At 42.6% G+C, this 25,262-nt stretch overlaps 1 protein-coding gene across 2 annotated transcripts in view; it reads right to left on the reverse strand.

Annotated features, from left to right (window-relative positions):
- The window catches only part of DLGAP3 (DLG associated protein 3), a gene marked incomplete at its 5' end in the record, with an annotated part of 57,337 nt that overhangs the window by 26,416 nt on the left and 5,659 nt on the right, over positions 1 to 25,262 (reverse strand). For both annotated transcript variants that reach the window (XM_081961705.1, XM_081961704.1), the window contains 3 exons: positions 874 to 1,117; positions 4,909 to 5,023; positions 6,771 to 6,976. In XM_081961705.1, the coding sequence (XP_081817831.1) occupies positions 874 to 1,117; positions 4,909 to 5,023; positions 6,771 to 6,976 (565 nt within the window). The remainder of the gene's footprint in view (positions 1 to 873; positions 1,118 to 4,908; positions 5,024 to 6,770; positions 6,977 to 25,262) is intronic.

A 25,262-nucleotide genomic window follows, 5' to 3' on the forward strand; every position in this document is an offset into this window, starting at 1 on the left:
TTAATTTATTAAAATAGAAAGAAGGAATAACTCTGAGGAACAGCAGGAAGAATTGCAACCAAAACAATGTTTTCCACAAAGAAGAGAGGGTCAACCTACCATGTTTTCCCGAAAATAAGACAGGGTCTTATTTTCTTTTGACACCCTCCCTCCCCCGGAAATAAGCGCTTGGCCTTATTTTCAGGGAGGTCTTATTATTTTTGAGCAGGAGGCAGCAAGCGTGGCCACCTCATGGCTGCTGCTGTGTTGCAATATTTTCGGGGAGGGCTTATGATTTTGTTGAAAATGTCCGGACCAAACTTAATTTCTAATGTTGGATTTTCCCCCTTACCAGAGGGAGCCCCCTTGTGGAGAACTGTGAAGCCGTTACCGTGGCAACTCCACTGCGCTGTACAGTAGAAGCCATTTTATGGCACAACAGGCTGTATCTTAACAGAACACATACCCCGATGAGTGTTAGGGGTGTCTTGCCCCCATATTATTTGTTTCCAGAGAGTAAGCCATCTGTGTACCAAGTTTGGTTGACATTGCTTGAGATGGTCCAGAGTTATGCTGGAACACACACACACACACACACACACACACACACAGACACACATTTATATAGATAGATAAATAGAATTCTACATTCCTGACACTGAGAGTGAGAAGTAAGTTGATTTGTTAGCCTGTACGTTGGTTCAGATATAGCTTCCTGCCTAAAACCACGGTGAGCTCCACATCATTCCCTAGAGCAGCATTCTCATACCTTCCTCAAGGTCAGCTCCAAATTCCTTTCCATCACATTATATCTGATTACCAAAAGGTCTTCTGTGAATCTCACCTACCTAGAGGCTGCTCATCCCATACCTAGAGGTTTTTCTTGGTACTTACAGGTGCTTGGCTTGAGGATGCTGCTGGTGAGAGGTTGGCCAGGCTGGTGAGAGGCTGTTGCCATGGTGAACAGAGAGAGGCAGTCATCGTCCTGGGAGCAGCCAGCTTGAATGGCCCGCAGGTAACTATGGCTGCGCATGCGGAAGCAACCGGGAAGATCCAAAGCCTCCACAGCCTGGGACTCCACCTCTCCGAAAACAGACTCACACACAGCCTCAAACTGATGGTTCAACTCATCACTGATCTGGGAAGAGAATGGAAGGGTGAGGAGGAGAGGATTCAGACTCATTCACCCATTCAATGATTTATCCATAAGTTGACCTACTAGGTGTACCTTCAAAGGGGTGTATCTACCTGGTGTCAACCTCCTGATGGGTCTATGTCAGTGATGTCAAGACTTTTAGACACCGAGTGCTCAAAATGTGTGCAAGCGCATGGCCAAAATGAAAGATGTGCGTGTATGAACATGCATGGGCATGCACGGGTATGCACCAGAGATGGGTTCCTACTGGTACAGACCGGTTCGCCTGAGTAGGTAGTAACTCGGCCTGCCACACCCCCAAACCAGTTCTATCCTTGTTGATTTTTGTTTCTGCGCATGCACAGAACAATCTTCAATCTTCATTGCAAAAATGTAAATTCTCTCCCCCCCCTTTTCCAACGTTGTGCGCATGCGCAGACCTTTTTAGGTGCAAACGCAAAAAAAATTGGTGCGCCGAACCAGCAGTAATGCCAGCAGCAACCCAGCTCTGGTATGCACACGGGCATGCACAGGTATGCATGCGGGCATGCACGCATGCGTGGCAGAGACCCGAAGACCAGCTGGCTGGCAGGAGGCGGGGCATCCCAACACCGGCAGCGTGGCAAGAGGTGAGATCTTTTTCTTTCGTGAGCTTCTGTTTCATTGTTTGCAGGGAAACAGAAGCTCACGAAAGAAACGCCAGAGAGATCTGACCTGGGGCAACGGCGTGTGTGCCAGCAGAGAGGGCTCAGTGTGCCACCTCCGGCATGCGTGCCATAGGTTCGTCATCAGGGGTTTATGTTCTCACAAATCCCTCTCCCATCCGCCATTGCAATGAAGGAGTATTGCTGGTTTCTTACACCACTTTAAGTCAAACTGTGGTAGCTTGTTGGCTGTCATCTCAATGTATTGTCTGAATCTCACCATTTGTTTCACAGACCAGGTCTAAATCGATATTGTTTTTGTTTGTTTGTTTGTTTGATATGGAGGCTTCTTCAGCAAAACTCTGTTTAAATGCACCATACCTTTGAGTGAGATTGCATAGGCAGCCCTCAACCCACTGTTGTTCACTTAGAGACCATTCAAAGTTGCGAAGTGAGTTAGAAATTCTGGCAGCTGGCCCCTCCCCTGCAGTCACGTGATCGCATTTTGGGAGAAGGGCGGCATATAAATCCAATAAAACAAACAAACAAACAAAGAAAACTTGTTCGCAGTGAACTATGTTCAGTCCTAGGATTTAGCAGTGGAACAAATAAAGCTAAGTATATGTGTAAATTTGATTGCATTGGTCGAAGCCTTAAATTAATTAGCTAAGAGCTACAGCTTGAATTGATTATTCAGACAAAACCATAGAATTCCAAGTTAAAAGCAAATCAGTCTTGTTTTTATAAAGGCTGGTGGATTCTGGGACGCTGCTTAGTTGCGAGTGCTGGAAATTGCAAAGACAATTTCTGCTTTGATTCACACCAAGTAGACTTAAATGCCACTTAAAACCTGTGTGAATGGTTAATTGCCAGTAAGAGTGATGAATTTAAGACGTCTTTGAAACAAAACAAATACTTGTTTTGGTCATGAAAAGATAAGTTCTGTTTCTTTCAATTGTTCAGAAAAGCACCTATTTCAAGAGTTTGAAAATCTGCAAATTTATGTATGATTCACTTGGCCGTTGTTGGGGATGGGAGAATCTGTCAATTTCAGTTGCTCCCCGTTGCTTTCTATTTCTCATTTGTGCAAATCTGTCAGTTTTGATTCCGTTTCTCATTTTTCTTTGCATGTATTTGGCTTGTCTAGTCCTGCAGTAGTTCAAGATATGTTTTTTTCAAAAAAACCCCTAATATATTGTCATGAATTTTGCATACAATTATTCTTGTACAGTTTTTGTTTCCCATTCTGCCTTCGCCCCAATATTATGATATCATATAATATAATAATGTACGTGTGTGTGTGTGTGTGTCTATGCGTGTGCAAAAGTACAAAGTCTGAAGAACGATTTTGATTTGTGCATTGATTTGAAAATATAAAATTCATTGAAAAAATTCTCCCCAATTTTTAAATGCCCTAAACCACAATTTCAGTTACTGTATCTAATTATTTCCTTGAAATTCCTCTGGACCATCGCTGCATCTTGTCCTAGTGAATCCCATAAGTTAATTAGACATAGCTCAAGAATGTTTTCCCTTTAAAGTTCTCAAATTCCAGCAACACTGACATAAATATCTGTTATTCATAACCAGGGCAGCTTTTTTATGTTTGCAAATCTAATGCGCTGTAGGCAATAAATAAATATCAGCGCCCTCACTCTCTTTTCCCCAGTCACAATAAATAAAAACACAGTGTGATTTGTTACTTATCATTTCTCTTTCCAGGATGCAGTGCAAATGAAATCTCAGGAATGCAAAGTATGATTTTTTGGCTCCAGAGACTGAAAGCCATTCCAGGATTATTCTGCAGAAATGGGTTGGTGTATATGGTACTCTGAATGACTGAATGGCAAAGCATGCAGATGCCAAAACATAGAGAGGGACGAATAATTCATGGATCCAGTTAAGGTGACCATGCATCAGACCAAAGCACAGCAGCCGAAGGTTTCTTAAGCCAAAGCAGCCTGAATGACATGTCTGGTATCCAATCAAATTTAGTCATTTCCACTGGCAATCCTGGCTCAACAGAGAGGGTGTGCATTGCAGATATGTGTGAATGCAACAATTTCTCATTTGCATGATAGCATTGCCCTTTTTCAGTTAGGTATCAGACAAAAGATCCATCATTCATCCGTCATAGTTAAGAGCTAGCTCTGGTGGCAAAATGGTGAGAATGCAGCATTGTAGGCTGACTCTGCCCACTGCCAGAAGTTTGATCCTGACCAGCTCAAGGTTGACTAAGACTTCCATCCTTCTGAGGTCAGTAAAATGGGGAGCCAGATTCTTGAAGGCAATATGCTGACTCTGTAAACTGCTTAGGTAAAGGTAATGGTTCCCTCACACATCATGCGTGGTAGTCGTTCCTGACTCTAGAGGGTGGTGCTCATCTCTGTTTCAAAGCCGAAGAGCCAGCGCTGTCTGAAGACATCTCCGTGGTCCTGTGGTTGGCATGGCTAAATGCCGAAGGCGCACGGAATGCTGTTACCTTCCCACCAAAGGTGGTTCCTATTTTTCTACTTGCATACATGCTTTCAAACTGCTAGGTTGGCAGAAGCTGGGACAAGTAACAAGAGCTCACCCCATTAAGTGATGCTAGGGAATCAAACTACTGACCTGCCGACCTTTCTGATCGACAAGCTCAGCGTCTTAGCCTCTGAGCCACCGCATCCCAAAACCACTTTAGAGAGGGCTGCAAAACACTATGTAGTGGTATACAGGTCTAAGGGCTATCGCTAGCTTTTGTTCCAGAAAGCTTTTCCTCCACAAAGAAGGATGATCTAGAATTCTCTTCTTGCTTGGTAGAGCATTTCTTAATGAAACATCCCTGCAGAAAAAAAAGCTGTACTTGCAAGCATCTCAATAGGGACAATGAAATGCAAACAAATGCCTGCTTGCCCTAAATTGATTTTTTATTTGATCATCCCACTACAAGCAGGGGGTGGGAAAATGGCAGACTCTCACAATACAAGCGGGGGAAAAAAATGACAGACTCTCAATATTCCGTATCCCAGTCATCTAGTTATAATACTGTAAGTTATGTGACACAATTTCCACTCAGCTAAATTGACATTGGCATTACTTCTCATGACTGTCTATCACTTCTACTTGGTCAGCTTTCTACCATCCAAGAACCGAAGAGAAAAACCACCTCACCTGCCCAGTGGTGAAGGAACGTCCATACCCTTGTCCCCGTGGCCGGATTCGGGGTGGTGTGCAGCAGCTGGGACAGTTACAGATATATGAGTCAGAATAGTGTCTACTTGCAAACCTAATGAGAGACATGGGGAAGAAAGGTTTCTGAACAAAACCCCAAAGCAGGACAGGAGCAGAAGACATGGAAAGGAGACTGGTTTAACATGGCCAAGTTCTCTGCTCCTATAAAATAGGTAAACCCGTGCAGGGTTATGGATATACGCCTTAATTACAAACTGGCAATATATATATTGACATCGACATTGACTCTTTATTGATTAGCCCTTGGGCCATATCAAAGTGCAAAGTCTACCATGGTCTATATACCAAATGAAGGACCCATTGGGATCCCCATATCAAGCCAACTTACTTTGTGTGTGGCTAGAACCGGAAAATAACATTTAACACAGCACAGGACTTAAACAAAGTGGTTTGGTTGAGGTCTGCATACGTGGGACTGATTGGGGTAGATTGCAGGGGTGACACCTGAAATATAATTTTATCATATTTTATCTATATCTTAAATTATTGTATTCTATTCCAATTTCATTTTAGACTGTATTTTATTCCAATTCCATTTTAAATTCCATTTTATATTGCTTTTATCAAATTTTAGTAATAATTAGTTTCTGGAACTTCGCACTTTGATATGGCTCAAGGGCTAATCAATATATATTGATGAAATGAACTCTTGTGGCTATCACCTCCAGCAAGTACCAGGAATTGGCATGAAGGAGTTAGAATTGTATGAATCAGGAAGACAAAATAATCAGCTACACAGAATGTGATTCTAGACTTGACCTCAACGCTGATAAGGAAGGAAGTTGGGTTGCCAAAGAGAGCAGATCCTTGACATGATACCGTGTTAGCTCCAGGACAGCACTGAAGGAGAGAGTCAATGACCAGATAGGTAGACGTCAGACTGTCTGTCATTAAGAGGACATTGGTGCTCTCTTGGGTGTTTTCTTGTAGATATTTCATTACCCAAAGTAGGTAACATCATTAGTGCTAGTACTGATAATGTTATCTAGTAATGAATGAACTATCTGCAAGTATCTGCAGGTAATGAAATATCTGCAAGAAAACAACCAAGCTCAGAGAGCATCAAAGACCTCTCATTTCAACTCTGAGCTACAAATATTCTCCTTTATTGACTGTCATTAAATTGCTCTGATATTTCTCATCAGTTACCATAATAAAGTTTTGATTTGATCTGATTTTTAAGAAGAGACTGGACAGTCACTTGTCTGATGTGGTATAGGATCTCCTGCTTGAACAGGGGGCTGGACTAGAAGACCTCCAAGGTCCCTTCCAGCTCTATTCTGATTCTGATTTTCAGTTCCTCAGGAAGCGGTGGAGTCAAGGAAGAGGAAAACTGGCTCAGGAAGGATACAAACCCACAGATTGTTGGGTCATGTTGGCTGTCTGGAGCTATCCATGGTACTAAAACCTACCTTTTTCCCCCTGCCCTGCCCAACTCCTTCAGGTATCCCATGTGTCAGGAAAAATAATTGGCTTCTAATCTGAGTTCAGGAACAAGCAAACACATTCCCATCTGACTTCTTTTGCTACTCTCTTTCTATGATTTCCCTGAACAGAAATACCATTATCCTCTACCCCTACCCACTTTGCCTTGCCCCATAATATATCAGTTTTGCTACTAGTATTATAAAACCTCACTCAGATTTCCTATGGCTTCTTGCTCTTGGTTAAGAGAGTATGCTTTATATATAGACCCCAGCTCAGTTCAATGTTCCTCCTTTCTTAAGCATCCCCCCCGCCCATAGTAACCGGGAAATATTGTATCCTTCCTAACTTCTTACTTGGTTCTGGCCTGATCTACGCTGGATGAACGGCGGTACGCCTCGCGCCGGGCCACCTCCTTGGGAGACACTTTGGTGCTGGTATCTGAGTCCCCACTGTCATCATCTCCCATGGCCTTGATGTAGCTGCCACTCCGCATCCGTCGACATGGGATCTCGCCGTCCTTCCCCGATGTTGGGTATCCTCCCCAATCATCCTGTGGCACCTAAAGGAAGAAGAGACTGTGCAGGAAGAGCAAATTGTTGTTCTGACCTAGGCTTCCCCAAATCATGAAGCAAACTCCTTGTCCTGACAAAAACCCCTTTTATTAATTTCCTGTGAATTCTTCTCATTCACAGACAGCAAAGTCTTTCAAGGGAGGATTTACAGTCACAGACCTTATCTGGCTTGGAGAGATGCCAGGCTGATTTCTTCAAAATGTGGCAAGGAGTCTCGGAGAGTCACAAACCAATTAAGCGAAATAATTGTCTCCTGCAAACTCCACTCCACTTTCGCTCCTGTTTTATTACCTATGTGAGGGACCATTCACCATCCACCTGTGGCCTTACTCCCAGGTTGACCCTCTGGGTGCAGCCTGCAGCTGTTCTTCTGCCTCACTGATGTCTGACTCCGAAGGCAGCTGATAACTGTCAGATGGCCCTGGCCCCCTTTCTGCCTCCGACACAGAGCCCTCATCAGAGCCTTCCCCAGACTCCAAGACTGGCCCAGATTCCTCCCCAACCTCCTCACTGTCTGAATCTGCTGCCAGATCCACTGGCCATTGGCGGGCCACAACAATGGTATGTTGGATCAGAAGGAAGTAGTATGGGAGGCCTTGGCTGTAATTAAAGCAGACTTTATGAAGTGCAGTTGGAATGTTGGACAGAGGAACTGAGGCTCTTTGTTCCTTTTGTATAACCTATTAAATTTTTTCCACCTATGCACTAAATGCTACCTTTTAACTGTCACTTTGAGCTTAGCTCTTTTTTGACTGTAAAAACTGCCGGTGCTCATCCCATCATACAGTGCTTGGGTCTTGAACTGCTAACCTTCAGGTCAAGAAGCTCAGTGTTTTAACCACTACGCCACCACACCCATTCTAATGGTTCCAGTGAGCAATACCTTATCCCACCAACCTCCTTAATCCCATTTTTTAAAAATACCCTGTCCTTGGCAGGTCTCAGGATCCAACAGGCTGACACGAGCAGTAACCCGCTTTAAAAAGGATACAGTTAAGAGCAATAGAGTTGTTATGTTCATTTTGGTCACTTTCTGAAAAATTATTGGGCTTTAAAGAAGCAGCATCAGAAGAGTATTGACAACTTTCAACTTGGGTGTTGAAGATAATACCACGGATAGAAATTGAACTGATGTATCATCAAACAAAGAGCTTTCACTTAAGACCCAAGTGACCAGGTCCAAATTTAAGTAAACCAGTTCTCTGAAAATGCTTTAGTGCTTGGAAAGGCAGAAAGAAAAAGGAGAGAACAACCAGTAGCAAAGTGGATGGACTTAGTTATGTTGATGATAATTGCACCATTAGGAACTTGAAAGAACAGGTTAGAGATAGATCTTCATAGACAAAATCTACCTATGTGGTTATCAGGAGATGAACATGACTTAACAACACATAATCAATCAGCCAACCAAACAATCAACAAATTGACTGACCGACTGACTGACCGACTGACTGACCAACCAACCAACCAACCAACTGACCAATCAATCTGAACACTTGTCCAAGGCAACCCCATGAAAATTCTGGTGGAGTTACTGAATAGGAAACTGATGTAAGGGAACATCACTTGATTCAAATTTGATTTTTCAAGAAAAAGTGCATCACCTGAAATAGCAGCTGCCTGAACCATATGAAGGGATGATATTGGAACTATGTCTCAGTGTCAAAATTAGCATTACACTTCCATAAAAACATTTTCAGGGAAAATAGCATCCAAAAACATATACATGTGAATGCAACTTACTCTGTTCCTGAGTTTGAATGATCTATCTATCTATCTATCTATCTATCTATCTATCTATCTATCTATCTATCATCTATCTATCTATCTATCTATCTATCATCTATCTATCTATCTATCTATCTATCTATCTATCCATCCATCCATCCATCCATCCATCCATCCATCTATCATCTATCTATCTATCTATCTATCTATCTATCTATCTATCTATCTATCCATCCATCCATCCATCCATCCATCCATCCATCCATCTATCTATCTATCTATCTATCTATCTATCTATCTATCTATCATCTATCATCATCCATGTCAGGGGAAAAAAACACCCTGTTAGAGACCGATGAACCGTGGCTGATTCCCTTCTGCATATCTTTTGAGATATTGAGAAAAATAAGTCTTTAAAAGTATTCTAATTAATAAACAAACTTTAATAATAAAATAAAACAGAAAATAACTAATTGGTTACATTTTGATAATGAAAAGCTTCGTTAGCCAAAGTTGGCTGCCGAACAAAGAAGAGAGGAATTTTGGAATGTGTAACGCGTGCGCAATAAATCACTTTCAGATAAGAACCCTTTTTTTGTTTTATGACCTGCGCAATAAAGCTTTCTTAGTTTAACTCTTGAGTGTCAATTTAGGCAGTTCAGGCTTAGCAAACTTTTTAACATCGTGACACCCCTTCTTTTGCTAGTCTGGGCTGACTTCATCAAATCATCAATTAAGGCACATCTTCTTTCGCAGATACTCGTGTTGATTTGCGGCAAGTGGTTTGTTAAGCATGTCTGCAATCTGATCATGTGTAGAAACATATTGCAATTTAACAAAACCTTGCTTAACTAATTGCTTTGTGTTTTGATAACGAATGTCAATGTGTCTGGACCTAGAACCTGTAAAATGTGACTCAGAAATATAAACAACAGATACATTATCTTCCATCACAGTGATTGGTCGAATCGGACGTGTCCAGATATCTGTGATCAAAGCATCAAACCACGTTAGAGAATTACAAGCATCTGAAACACAAGCATATTCAGCTTCAGTAGATGAACATGAAACAAAACTCTGTTTTCTCACTTGCCAGTAAACAGGACAACCATTTAGGAACATCATGTAACCAGAAGTGCTTTTGCGTGACTTCTTGTCGCTCGCCCAGTCGGCGTCGGCATAACAAATCAACTTTGGTTGATCAGTGTGTGTTGGTTCTAGCAATAACTTCATGTGCTTAGTGTGTTTTAGGTATTTCAACAACTTCTTAATGCATGACCAATGAAATTGTGTTGCCTTACCTACGTGTCGTGATAAAAGATTAACACTAAGTGCGATGTCAGGTCTGGTCCAACTACTAATGTATAATAGTGAACCAATGACTGAACGATAAAGTGTTTGATCCTCGAACTCAGGACTTGGTTCATGTGTTAAGTTGTGAAAATCTGTTTGCATGGGTGTCTTTGTTGTGCTAGCATCTTTCATGTTGCAATGATGTAGAATGTGGTCAATTTTCTCCTCTTGTGAAAGACTAAACCCCTTCTGTGTCTTTTCAATTTGAACACCTAAATAAGTGCTAATGTGTCCTAAAGATTTTAGTGTGAAGTATCTCTGCAAACTTTTAGCAAAAATCTCACTCATTTTCTTATTTGGACCAATATAAACAATATCATCAACATAAACAAGAATTATCTCATATGCATTGTTAGATCTTTTTGTGAACACGCATTCATCAGTTTCGGACTTAATAAAGCCCATTGAATTTAGTTTGTCAGTAAGACATAAATACCACATTAAACCTGACTGTTTCAGACCATAAAGACTTTTGTTCAGGAACCAGGTATCCCCTTCTTGCTTTCGGAATCCTGGAGGGCTTCTCACGTAGATCTCTTCATCTAGGTCTGCATGTAGATAAGCTGTGTCCACATCAAATTGGAAAACTTCTAAACCAAGAATAGTTGCAGTGGTTAAAGCAATTTTTACACTTTCAGTTCTGACTGTTGGTGAGTAAGTGTTTGTGTAGTCCTCAGGATAACGTTGAGCGAAACCCTGAGCTACAAGTCTGGCTTTGTATAAAGACTCACCATTTGGTTTCTTCTTGATTCTGTAGACCCATCGGGTGCCAATGACTTTCTTATTTGCTGGAGGTTTTGCAGGTGTGAATACATTAAGTTTCTTCAAACTGTCCATTTCATCCTGCATTGCATCATACCATTTGTCTTGTTCTGAATCAGGAAGCTGTTTGATTTGTGTGAATGTCTCTGGAGGAAGAGTAACGTTGCAAATCAAAGGTACTGGTGATTTTGTCAGTTGCCATGAATAACGTTGTGGAGGGATTCCTTTTGTGGCCCTCTTGGAGCGTCTAGGAACAACAGACCAGTCTTCTTCTTCTTCATCATCATCATCCTCGTCCTCACGTTCGTCGCTAGCATCAGCATCCGCGGCTTGAGAAGACGGAACATCAGGTTGTGAAGAACTGGTAGAAGGAACATCTGCCTGCGAATTGTCATCAGGCTGCGTGGCATCTGGAACACCATCTCTAGGAAAATAAACTTCAGGATCATTGGAATGGATCCTGGACCAGTCAATGTCTTCCTCAAAATTAGCAGATTGTGAAATGACAATCACATGTTTAGTATCAATGAATTTGTACCATTTTGAATTATCATCAATACCCATAAATCTTAGTCTCTTTGGTCCTTGAGTTATAGGAGTGTTCACCATAGCATATGAACCAAAAATATGGAGGTTCTTGAGATTAGGCTTGTAGCCATACAGCATGTAGAAAGGAGTTTGATTGATTACACTGCTCCAAGTACGGTTGACAATGTAATTTGCATATTTGATTGCTTCACCCCAGTATGCGTTACTGAGATTGGCATCTTCTAGAAGACAACGCATCATGGTTTGTAGAACCCCTTGTCTTCTTTCTACGACTCCGTTATGAGCCGGTGTATATGGAGCAGATGTCTGATGAAGAATTCCATTCTTACGCATCCAGTCCTGGAAACGCTGAGACATGAATTCTGCACCACGGTCACTCTGGATTCTGGCGATGCGAACTTGGTATTGTGTAGAAACAAATGCTGCAAAGTCTTTAAAGATCTGAAAGGTCTCAGATTTCTCTCTCATAGGATATACAAATCCATATCTAGAATGATTATCTACAATTGTTAAAAAATACTTTCTGCCACCAAGTGTTGGTGGGAAAGGACCCACTATGTCAGTGTGTACCAAATCAAAAATGCGTGTTGACCGGCGTGTAGCGTGTTTGGGAATTGCAGCCGCCTTGGATTTAGCCTTTTTGCAAACCGCACAATCCAAAAACACCTTACACCCCTTTAGATCCAAACCTTTTGCGAACTCCGGCATCTTTCTAAGAACACGGAAACTGGCATGCCCCAATCTTCTGTGCCACTTGTGAATACACCTGGAATGCAAAGGTTTACCAGTTAGTGAATTCTCAACATTAACAGTTTCATGAGGACCCTCAGGCTTGCTTTGAGCAATCTGTTTCTGTTTTCTTTGTTTGTTGGCTTTAGGAGCCTTTGGCACAGTAACGCTTTCTCTCTCTGGGACAACTCTCTCTGGGTTTGCGTTGTGCCTTTTTGGAGTTTGCATACTTGCCTGTGCTTGCCCTTTAGGCTTTGGCTTTAAGTAATAAACACCACCAATCAGCATAGTTTCAGCAACAATATCACCATCTTTAACTAAGTAACTTGCTTTTTCGAGGTGGTGAACCTGGAACTTTAAATCTCTAGACAAGTGACTTTGACTAAGCAAATTACTGGTTGCTGAAGGTATGTAATAAACATCAGGGATGTGTGTATCGAGCTCTTCAATGTAAACAGTTCCTTTTCCCATAACCTTGCAAGTGTGGTTGGTGAAGGAATACAGTTCTCGATACTCGGGCTCTGGTTCGCCCATCTCTGTGAAAAGTTCCCTTCTGTGGGTAACGTGCACAGCTGCTCCACTATCTAAAGTCCACAAAAGACGTCTGTCGAACTTTGGATCAGGTTGTGGAACGTTGGTTATGGCCAGTGTTGCAAGCGGAGCTTGTGGATCACGCCTTGGACCACGACGACCTTGTCTTCCGCCTCTACCTCTGCCTCTGGAATCTGTTCCTCTGGGCTGGTACGTGGCGGGAGCTGGAACTCGTTGGGGACAATCCCGGGTGTCATGTCCCACACGGTTGCAGGTGTAGCATTTTGGCATCCTTGGAGCGTAGCCTCTTCCTCGGAAGGGACGTCTGGCTGGAGCCTTTGGTGCTGGAGGCCGTTGCAGATGTGGGGTAGCTAACCTGATAGCTTCGTCTTCCACTAAAAGTCTGCAAACGTGGTTAACTGTGCGTTGAGCAATAGGCACGTAGTTAATCTTTGCAACAGCATCTTTCCATTCATAATTCAATGAGTTAATGATGATGCTAATCATTTGGATATCATCGATTACATGGCCATTTTGTCTCAATTCACTTCTCATTCTTTTCAGTTTGGTCAAATGTCCACCAATTCGTTCACCAGGTTTCAACTTCGAACCATGGAACTCAGACATGAGCAAACATGAGGATTCAATTGAAACGGGCCTGTAGCAATCTTCCAAAATAGCCCATATTTCTTGGGCAGTTGCATCAGGTGGAAAGATACCTTGGATCTCAATTTCCATTGACATGAGTAAAGTCGTGATAGCTCTGTTTTCAAGGTTTCTTATTGCAGGTGTCCAGGGTTGACGGGGAGGATCAAAAACCATGGAATATGTGCCTTCTCTTCGAAGCAAGAGCGCAATTTCACTGACCCAGGCTTTATAATTCTCTCCTGACTCCTTTAATTTGGACTCACCAGTCAAGGGGGTGACTGTGAATACCTGCTGAGGAACAATTTGTTGCTCTGGTTGCAAAGCTGGTTGTTGAACCAGGGGATGCTGGGGTTGCATCATTGGCCTTTGCGTGGCAACATCAAATTGGCTTCCTCGAATTCGCCTTTGGCTTTGCCTTATTCCATCTAGGGAGAATTCCACACCGCCAGGGGGTATTGAAGACTTAACCTCTGGAGACAAAGTTTTGGCTTCTAAAGGACTCATAGACATATCTCTGAAAATCTGGTCCAATTGCTTAATCTTTTGCTGTAATAATTTTTCTCCGCCAGCAGATGGCAGTGCAGCTTCACTTTTTGGCTGCCTCTCCTTTCTATACGTATGCTGAAGTTCAATGGGCTCAAAGGGACCACGTGACCTCGGTGACGTGTACATGTCTCTTTGTTCTAATTGACCAGTGAACTCTGTGGGGTGTGTCTTAGGCTGTTGTTTTGAAGAAGACAAGATGGCGTCCTCAGACATTTTGGGAGTGGGGGAGCTTCTTCTACTTCGCCTTATTTCGTTAAAACACACTCTCGCCTCCCTAACATATTTTTCTAAACGTTCTATTTGATATAGATAGCTTTGCATTTCTTGCTCATCTGGGGAGATGTCATAAACTTTGCTTTCTGCGTGGGAGGATTTTAACTCTGCCGGCAGTTGCCATTCATCAATCGTTTGATAATCTGCGAGGGTCTGGGAATGGAGTGGCTCTGGCAGAGTGGGAAGTTTTGGCTTGGCCCCCAAAAATTCATAATCTCCTGGAGATATTTTAGAAGGAGGAACCACTGACCTCGTTTCGTGGATGTCGCGTCCTGTAGCTCCTTCTCCCATATTTGGCTCGGCACCTGAAGGAATTTGTTGTTCCTGAAGCACGTTTTGATCTTGCTTCTCTGTGTCCGAGGGAGCCTCTTTGTCAGAGGAAGCTGATCCTTCTGTGCTCGCCCCATCTTTCTTTTTCTTTTTTTTCTTTTTCTCCGACATTGCTAATTAGGCTTAGTCGGTTATCTTTAGATAGCATGAAGGGAAAATACAGCCATAAATTGTAGTCATCTCAGCTGGTATCATCAAAAGCCAAAAACTCTGCTACCAAGTTGTCAGCCAAACCTCTGCTACCAAGTTGTCAGGGGAAAAAAACACCCTGTTAGAGACCGATGAACCGTGGCTGATTCCCTTCTGCATATCTTTTGAGATATTGAGAAAAATAAGTCTTTAAAAGTATTCTAATTAATAAACAAACTTTAATAATAAAATAAAACAGAAAATAACTAATTGGTTACATTTTGATAATGAAAAGCTTCGTTAGCCAAAGTTGGCTGCCGAACAAAGAAGAGAGGAATTTTGGAATGTGTAACGCGTGCGCAATAAATCACTTTCAGATAAGAACCCTTTTTTTGTTTTATGACCTGCGCAATAAAGCTTTCTTAGTTTAACTCTTGAGTGTCAATTTAGGCAGTTCAGGCTTAGCAAACTTTTTAACATCGTGACAATCCATCCATCCATCCATCCATCCATCCATCCATCCATCCATCCATCCATCCATGGTGGGTTTCAATTTTTTTTAGAACCTCTTATGTAGGTGTGGCCTGCTTTGTGGGAGTGGCTTGCTGGCCATGTGACTGGGTGGGAGTGGCTTGCCAGCCATGTGACTGGGTGGGCGTGGCCAACTTGTAAAATGTGGTGAAACTCACTTAACAACGCTCTTGCTTAGCAACCAAAAAGTTGGCTCAGAAACTCTGGCATTGAAGTGTGCAAGTCTGTGAAAGCTGTCAAGTTACAAGACCCTTGCACGCCCAACTCTTTAGAAAAAAACCCCAGGGGTGTTCAAACTTGACAGCTTTAAGACTTGTGGACTTCAACTCCCAGAATTCCTCCTCTCACTCTTCATCTTGATGATGTACGGACGGGCTGGGGGAGGGAGCTGAAACCTGTTCTAAATGGCACTGTAGATTTGTGGAACCTCTTCTATAGAAGAGGTTAGAAGAGGCAGGAACCCACCCCTGCTATCCATCCATCCATCTATCCTCTATCTGTCTATCAGCACATTTTTTGTCATTTATTGAGCACAAATTTTCACAGAACATATTCTTTTGCAGCAGAAAGATGGAAGCCAATCAGTAACTACTCATTCAGGAAATAGCAATCAATATTTTTAATTATTGTTTCTCTTCTCCTCCCTACCTTATTTCTAATCTTGTTCAGTTTTGGCCTATGGCCAAGACTATTAAACTAATTAAGAGACAACAAATCATGAAAAAAATGGATAGGTGTAGGAGAGGGAAACTTACTGCTGTGTTCACAAAATTTATTTAAGCAAGTCAAATAACGACCCAGTTTTTGCTCATCATGGTAAACTTGGCTAATGTTCATCTTAAATTTTTCTGAGGAAGAGTTTAGCCCCTTTGGTTGGGTTAAAGTTCATTGTATTATGTTGACCCAGGAAATGGGTTAATGCAGTAATTAAATAGAGTGTATGGTACAAAGCCATCCAATTTTTGATTCAAGACAATTGCCAAATCCTGGACATTTTCAGAGGACATTCATTCATTAGACCCACACAGAAAGAATGTTAGATGGAAAAAGAAATAAAATGTCAAAGAACTAAATCCAGTATAATCATTATTAATTGAACTTCTGAGATGCTTTTCTTCTAATTGCTAAAGCAAGCTTACTTGTCTTTAAATTTATCTTTAAAACAACTTTGTCAAGTTTAATCTGAAAATGATATCTGCAGTGAACTAAGAAGGTCTTTGAACCACTTCAATTTTTCCATTCTGTCCCTCACAATCTCCTGTGAGTCCCTTGGACTGCAAGGTGATCCAACCAGTCAATCCTAGAGGAGATCAACCATGGCTTTTCTTTAGAAGGCCAGATCCTGCAGAGGAAACTCAAATACTTTGGCCACCTAATGAGAAGGAAGGACTCACTGGAGAAGAACCTCATGCTGGGAATGATGGAGGGCAAAAGAAGAAGGGAACGGCAGAGAAGGAGGTGGCTGGATGGAGTCATCAAAGCAGTAGGCATGATGGTAAAGGACAGGAAGGCCTGGAGGAATGTTGTCCATCGGGTGGCGATGGGCCAGACACGACTTTGCAACTAACGATAACAACCCTCACAACCAGAATCCTACCGTCCTTGTGAAAGTAAATGTTTCTATTGAGTTATTTGAAAAGGTTTTTGTGAAGACTTTCTCTAGCCTAGTAAATTTCGAGATGTTTTGGGATTATAATTTGCAGAAATTCTGGGATTGGTTGTTCCCACATTTCTGGGGAATACCAGATAGGAGACAACAGCATGACAGTTGAGATGTTAAGTAGAAATAGGTTGTCCATTGCATCAAACTAGTTGGAGTTGTTAAATTTCTCTAATTTGTTGTAATGAACTTGGGAGGTCAGTTCTTTATATAACATTTTACTATTTCTTTATCGTATTCTTTGTTTTCTCTTTTTTTACTTTTTATTTCACTTTCTATTCCTTTGTACTCTTTTTTTCTTTCTTTTATTTTTTACTTTGTATTTAAAATTACACACTCTCACAAACACACACACACACACACACACACACAATATGCTTGGCTAAGTGCATAATTTTATAAATCTGCAGTGAACAGGTTGCCAAGATGAAAAAAAAATGGCCTTTGATAGATTTTCTATTTCTCCCCAAACTCTTCTATGGTGATTGAGGACTGAAGCAGATAATCACAATGGGGACCAACAATGAAGAACACTTTAATTCCAGTATCCATTCTGATTTCCATTCAAGTGGATAAATCAAGATACATCATTCCACCTTTCTTTCCATCCCAGAAAAACAGAGTTGTAAGTTGAAAAGTGTTAGCAATGCTGGTTTGGGCTGGTCCTTTGGCACTCAGTCACCATAGGTAAAGGTTCCCCTTGCACATGTGTGTTAGCCATTCCTGACTCTAGAGGGCGGTGCTCATCTCCGTTTCAAAGCCGAAGAGCCAGCGCTCTCCATGGTCATGTGACCGGCAGGACTAAACGCCAAAGACACACGGAAAGCTGTTACCTTCCCACCAAAGGTGATCCCTATTTTTCTACTTGTATTTTTTACGTCCTTTCGAACTGCTAGGTTGGCAGTACAAGTAACAGGAGCTCACTCCGTTATGCGGCACCAGGGGTTCGAACTGCTGAACTGTCGACCTTTCTGATCGACATGCTCAGCGTCTTAGCCACTGAGCCACCGCATCCCATCCCAGTCACCATAGAAGAGTTAAAAAAAACCTGTATTGATAAAATGCAGAAAAGGTTCAGAGAAGAAACGGACATCAGATTTGACAGAAAGCATCCTATTTCCTCACCCCGGGTGCTATCATTTTAGCAGAAATCAGAGTTTGCAAACCATAAAATGCAGGGTGTTAAAGTAATACATTCTTGATGTATTTCTTACATAGCATAGTTCTGGGAAGTAACAGAAAATTCTTTGCCCAGAAAATCTTGTAATTTGGGGAATGTTATCTTACCTACAGTCTATAAAACCTCTTGAGAAAGATCTATATTTATATAAATGTGTTACGGAAGATTATTTGATGCTTTATAAAAGAAGACCGTGTGATTCCTAATTATTTGCCCTGAAATATTTATTAAACAGAATTGATTGATTATGTGCCAACAACTCATTGTTGACTCCTAGTGATCACACAGGTAGATTTTTCTCCATGATGATCTGTCTCTAACCTCGTCCTTCAGCCCCCTTCCATCATCAACTGAGTCCACCCACCATGCTGTTGGTCATCCTCTTCTTCTTTTCTTCCCTTCCCTTCCACCTTTCCTTACTGTTAAACATTTAATAGCTTAGGAAAGGGATCCAAAGTGTCTTAGCTACCCTGTTTCCCTGAAAATAAGACCTATCTCAAAAATAAGACCTATCATGCTTTTGAGCACCTGTGCTAAAATAAGACTTCCCCTGAAAATAAGACCTAGTGAAGGGATGGGGCGTGGCCAGCACAGGAGGCAGCCCTTCCCTTCCCCGGTCAGCTATGGGACCTAGGCCCCTTAATCGCGACTCGCGGATCAGCTGAGCTGATTGGCAGCTGCTTCTCGTTCCATCTCTCTGGGTGCCTGGAGGTATTTCTTGCACACTCTTGCCATCCCCAGTCCTGCCGTGGCTGAGGGCCCCTTTGTCAAGTCCCAATCCAGGGCTCGCCATACTTGGGGGTGTGGGTTTGGGGGGGGGGCACGGAGCTGTAACCATTGGAGTTGGTGAGTCCAACAACGAGCCGTGATTAAGGGGCCCAGCAGCCATGAGGTGACCACCCTCACCGCCTCCTGCACCTCAAAAAAAAAAGACCTCCCCAAATATAAGGCCAAGCACTTATTTCAGGGGTCCAAAGAAAATAAGACCCAATCTTATTTTTGGGGAAACAGGGTAGAAATAATTTCCTGTTCTGAAATGAAACCTCCATCTTAAAGGAATGTAGAATAATGAAAGGGATCTCAAGTGTCTTCTAGCTCAACCCTTCCGCTCAAGCAGGAGAGCCTTTACCAGGGGTGTCAAACTGAATTTCATTGAAGGCCGCATCAGGGTTGTGTTTGACCATGAGGGGATTGGGTGGGCATGACCAGCTTGATGTCACCTGTGTCGGAGGTGAGTGTTTTGCTACTGAAAATGGGCTCCTGAGCTCCGTTTCTGGCTGGGATGGCCTCCTGCAACCATCTGTGGACCATCTGTGGTCCTCCAGAGCTTCGTTTTCACTGGCAGAGGCACCATGGGCCAGTCCTTCACTGTTTCTAGGGTGGCCCCCTGGGCCAGGTCTAAGCACCCTGTGGGCCAGATCTGGCCCGCGGGCCTTGAATTTGACACCCCTGCCCTATACCATTTCAGACAAATAGTTGTCCTGTCTCTTTCTAAAAGCCTCCAGTGATGAAGCACCCAGAACTTCTGATGGCAAGACATTCCATTGCTTGATTGCTCTCACCTGTTGGAAGAAACGTCCACCTGGATTCAGTTCTAAGTGGGAAGAAAAACACTGGAAACTATGGTGGCTGTTTGGAAAGATGGTTTAATGGTGGAGAGGATCACAAGGCTTGAGATCCTGGGCAAAAAAAGGAAGAGATGCTGAGAATGCCTGGGCTTTATGCCCTCTGTTGGGGTTTGAATTTGAGCTTGTATTCTGATTGGTTGTCAGACTCCCATGGGGCCATGCAGGGGCAACTCTGTAGGCTGTCCTGAGTCCCAAGCTTGGTTTACTCTTGCTGGGTGATGATGTAATGAAAGGGCTTTGGGCAATTCCTACCATGTTTTCCCCTGAAAATAAGACAGGGTCTTATTTTCTTTTGACCGATGAAATAAGCACTTGGCCTTATTTTCAGGGAGGTCTTATTATTTTTGAGGTGCAGGAGGCGGCGAACGTGGTCACGTCATGGCTGCTGCTGTGTCGCAATATTTTCAGAGAGGACTTATTTTGGGGGTAGGGCTTATTTTAATGCTCAAAATGTACTCAAAACCCCCAATTGGGCTTATTATCTGGGGAGGTCTTATTTTCAGGGAAAACAGGGTATTATGGTTCTGGTTGAAGGTGGTAGATCTTTGTTATGTAGAATAGATTGGCTTAGGCCTTAATGGCCCATTGACAAAGCGGGGTGGGGGAGTTTCTGCCTCCCTTTTAGGGGAAATATTCTGCCCCTTTAATATTTCCTAAAATATCTCATTATCCTAGGCGAGGAGTGGGTGTTTACTTCCTATACACCGTTAGGAATTTTTTTCCTTAGCTCTAGGTAGCTTCTCTCCTTGATTATTTCCAAATTAGTTAGTTTCCCTGTTGTCCCTTTTAGCATTGTTGCAAAGCTGAAACCGAGTACCTTGTAGTTGGAATACTTTGACTCGGTTTCACACAGTTCAAAACGAAGGAGCTGCTGCGATCAAGGGAAGATCAGTATGAGAATGGCGGTACTTCTGGCCTTTTGCAGCGGTGTAGGCTCACATCACAAACGGTACCACCTCTGCTGGGTGCAGAATGCGAACATGTGATGCAAACTTTGTAGCTAGGGGAGAAATAGAAAATTCACCAAAGGCCACTTTTTGTGTGTGTGTGTCTTGGCAACCGATAAGGCTGCAGTTGCTGCTGTGTTTTTAAAGTTGTGTTTTCCGAGACATGCTTTGAGTCAGAATAGCTTTAGTCCATTCCATGGGATTTTTTATTTTATTTTTAACAACGTGGAAAAAGAATTCTTGCCCATTTTGGGGAAATATGGAGAAGAACTCTAATCTGACCCTTCTATGGAGGGACAGATTCCGAGGCTGAAGCTGAAATACTTTGGCCACTAAATAGGAGTAGAAGACTCATTGGAAAAGACCCCGATGTTGGGAAAGATGGAGATGGGGAAGGCAGTGGATGAGATGATTTAGATAGTTTTATCAACTCAATGATCATGAAGTTGGGCAAATTCTAGGAGACAATGGAGGATAGGAGGGCCAGGTGTGCTGTACTCCATGGGGGCATAAATAGTTGGAAATGACTTAGCAACTGAATAACAAACAACAATGGAGAAGGAAATTTTGCCTGTTCTCTTGCCAGTTTCAAAACAGAACTGAACAGAATTGCCATCAAAATTTCTGTGCTTGTCTTTAACTGCTTCTCTAAGTTCCATTTCTTTTCTCCTAGCAGCATCTCATAATTAAAAGTGATTACACTCAGAAGTGCACAGAAGCCAGCACTGTCCAAAAGATTCATCATACAACCAGACTGGGGAAGAGGGATTGGAGAAATATAAGCTCAAGAAGATAGGTTGGAATACGTGTCGTGGATCTAGTGGGTGAAACAGATTTCACACTGAGAAGATCTTATGTCCCTCTGAACCTATTCCAGCTTCATACTGACATTAGCCTGGGAATTTATTTATGGGGGGGGGGGGGAATGTCAGAACCAAATGTAATTTCTAATGTTGGATTTACCCCTTACCAGAGGGAGCCCCCTTGTGGAATACTCTAAAGCCATTACCATGGCAGCTCCACTGCGCTGCACAGTATAAGCCATTTTACGACAGTACAGTAGAAGCCATTTTAAGGCACAACAGGCAGTATCTTAACAGAACACACACACCGAGGGGTTTTAGGAGTGTCTTACCCCCACAATATTTCATCTGTGTACCAGATTTGGTTGAAATTGCTCAAGGTATTCCATAGTTATGCTGGAACACACACACACACACACACACACACACACAGATTTAGCTGGAATCTGGCAGATAAGCAGATGTGGGTCCAAAATCCCAAATTTGTGAACATAGGAAGGAATGTAATTGTGTTTGGACAAACAAAAAGAAAAATAGATTAATTGAATAAATACAATCAATATACATGTACTGTCAGTATACGCGACATTTGCCATTTTATGCAGGTGTAATATATCTAAAACACACATGCATAAACTCTCATTTAGAAATAACAGATATTTTGCTTTAATGGAACCTCTTTCCCTATTGTACCATTAAATTGAGGGCTGACTGGATTTAAATATAAAACAAAGTAAACTGGTAGTCCAGGAGGCAGGACGGGATGACCGAAAAGTTTCAGAAGACCTTTGAAGAGCTTACAAAATTATCCTAAGTAGGCCACTTGGAATTCTAGACAATAGGTGTACATAAATATCCTCAACTCTGATCTAGAATGGCCTTCCCCAACATGACACTCTGAATAAGTGCTGGTCCACAATACCCATCTTGTTTATTCTAATCCATCTTGAGCTCTGGTTGACATTTGATCTGTTAGATTTATGTCCCATTCAGGAGTTCAAAGTGATGCACAATATTCTCTCTTCCTATTTGTCTCCAGAAACAATAAGTCTGTGAGATAGGCTAGGTTGAGAGGGAAGGACTGGTCCAAAGTCATCTGATGATCCTCATCCCTGAGCAGGGAATAAAACCTGGGCCCCTCTGCTCCTAGTCTAACACCTATACTTTTGCACCAGTGCTATTTTGGGGCTGAGAGAGAGGAACAAGTCTTGGTCATGTTTGAGCCTTGACCTTAGAAAGCAGACATGGGAAAGATGTTTTCATTGTCTTTTCCCAGACAGTTGCTGGTTGCTCTTATTATTCTCTTCTCCCTCATTAGCACTTGGATACCATTGATTAGCCCTGTGCAAAAGCCATTCTCTGCAATACAAGCTAGTAGCTCTTGCTAATTGTTTGTTCGGGCACTACTAGCAGTTGGAAGAGCTTCAATATCTTGAGAAGTGATGTGTCCAGCTCTCCAGAAATCTTCAGTCTTTTAAAAGACTTTATTTTGCTCCCTTTGTCTGCTTTCCCTCTTTTTTTTCCTTTTTGGAGAAGAGGTTACTATGGCCCTGACATTTCTTTAATCACCAACAAACTCAATGTGCAGAACTATAAAACATCATGGGAAAAGTAAGGGGGAAGGAGAGAAACAGAGAAGAAAATTCTGGAGAGCAGGAAAGATTCTCTGCAGAAAGAGATCCACTCCCCAGACCTTCCAAATTTATTAGATGGACCAAGAATTGACCCGTGGTAAGAACGGTTGGTAAGAATGAGTGGAAGTTTGTTAAAGAGAGGTCCAACCTAGAAGTAAGAAGAAATTTTCTGATAGTGTTGTTGTTGTTAGTTGTGAAGTCGTGCCTGACCCATTGTGACCGCATGGACAATGTTCCTCCAGGCCTTCCTGTCCTCTACCATCCCCTGGAGTCCACTTAAGCTCATGCTTACTGCTTCAGTGACTCCATCCAGCCACCTCATTCTCTACCGTCCCCTTCTTCTTTGGCCCTCAATTTTTCCCAGCATGAGGCTCTTCTCCAGTGACTCCTTCCTTCTCATTAGGTGGCCAAAGTATTTGAGTTTCCTCTTCAGGATCTGACCTTCTAAAGAGCAGCCGGGGTTGATCTCCTCTAGGACTGACTGGTTGGATCGCCTTGCAGTCCAAGGGACTCGCAGGAGTCTTCTCCAGCACCAGAGTTCAAAGGCCTCCATTCTTTGGCGCTCAGCCTTTCTTATGGTCCAACTTTCACAGCCATCCATTGCAACTGGGAAAACCATAGCCCTGACTATACACACTTTTGTGGGCAGGGTGATGACACTGCTTTTTAGTATGCTGTCTAGATTTGCCATAGCTTTCCTCCCCAGGAAAAAGCATCTTTTAATTTCTTGGCTGCAGTCCCCATCTGTGGTGATCTTGGAGCCCAGGAAAATAAAGCCTGTCACTATGTCCATTTCTTCCCCATCTATTTGCCAGGAATTGAGAGGGCTGAATGTCATGATTCTTAATGTTGAGTTTCATTGACAGGGTCTCACTGACAGTGAGAACAATTAATGGAACACCTTGTCTCCCAGAGTTGTGGGTACTCCATCGTTGAAGGTTTTCATAAATAGACCAGACAAACATTTGACTGGGATGGCATGAGGTCTCCTGCCTTGAGCAGAGGGTTGGAAGACCTCTGAGGTCCCTTCCAGACCCATGATTCTATGTTCTATGTTTTAGTTAAAAGTCTCTTCCACCCTTACTAGGCATCCTCCATACTGCAAGTACAACTACTATGAATTAAGTCGACAAAATGCATACTAGAACTGGTAACCTCATAGTCACATCCATTGTTTTAAAACATTGCAGTGTTTTCCCGAAAATAAGACAGGGTCTTATTTTCTTTTGACTCCCGAAATAATGCACTCAAAAGCCCGATTGGCCTTATTATCCAGGGAGGTCTTATTTTCAGGGAAACGGGATATTACCGAACACATTTATATGGTTGCCCAGCTCACCCCAGGTGATTACAATATTAAAAATTCAGAACCTAACAGAACGCAAGCCCCATGGCGGCAGTAACACAATCAAATCAAGCACTTGATGGGCTCCATCTCCATTTGTGTTCCCCCAGTCCTGCTGACAACACCACATCTCCAGGTCTTTTCAGAAAAGCAACAAGACGCGGGGCCCAGTCGTACCTCAGAAGAAATGATGTTCCACAGAGAAATCCATGCAGCATTTTGGCATTAAAAACATCGTAACAGAATCTGGGAGGGGCCAATAGGCAGTTGTGCAAAATTTCTCCTCAGCAGTGGTGTATTAATCACTACGTAGACTAAGCATGTGTGGGCCTAAGCAGGGCTGACATTGTGTTTGTGTGAGAGGGAGAGGGGGGGAGAGACAGGGAGAGAGAGAGAGAGAGAGAGGGATACAATCAAGATTAAGTGATGTACTAATACCACTCTATAAAGCCCTAGTAAGACCACACCTAGAGTACTGCATCTAGCTTTGCTCACCACACTAGAAAAAACCACACTAGAAAAAAAGCAGAGGAGAGCAACCAGGATGATTAGGGGACTGGAGACTAAAACATATGAAGAACCGTTACTGAAACTGAGCATGGCTAGTGCAATGAAGAGAAGGACCAGGGGAGACAGGCCCAAAATAGTGGTGGGATTCAGCCAGTTTGCATCTATTCGGGTGAACCGGTTGTTAACTTTCGAAGCAGTTCGGAGAGCCGGTTGTTGGAAGAAATCTCCTTTTGCTTTTTGCTACTTTCCAGGGCTAATCCTGTAAGGAAAGTAGGAAGGAAACATTCTGGTGTTCTTTCTAGCCTAATCATTATTGTCCTGCTTACAGAAACTGACGTTGAATTGGCCATGGCCACCCCGTCACATGCCCGCCGATCCATGCCTACCCAGCTGGTCATTAGGGCAGAGAACCAGTTGTTAAACTATTTGAATCCCACCACTGGCCCAAAAGTGACAC

Source organism: Natrix helvetica, assembly GCF_964273705.1.
Source record: "Natrix helvetica genome assembly, chromosome: 9".
NCBI lineage: Eukaryota > Metazoa > Chordata > Lepidosauria > Squamata > Natricidae > Natrix > Natrix helvetica.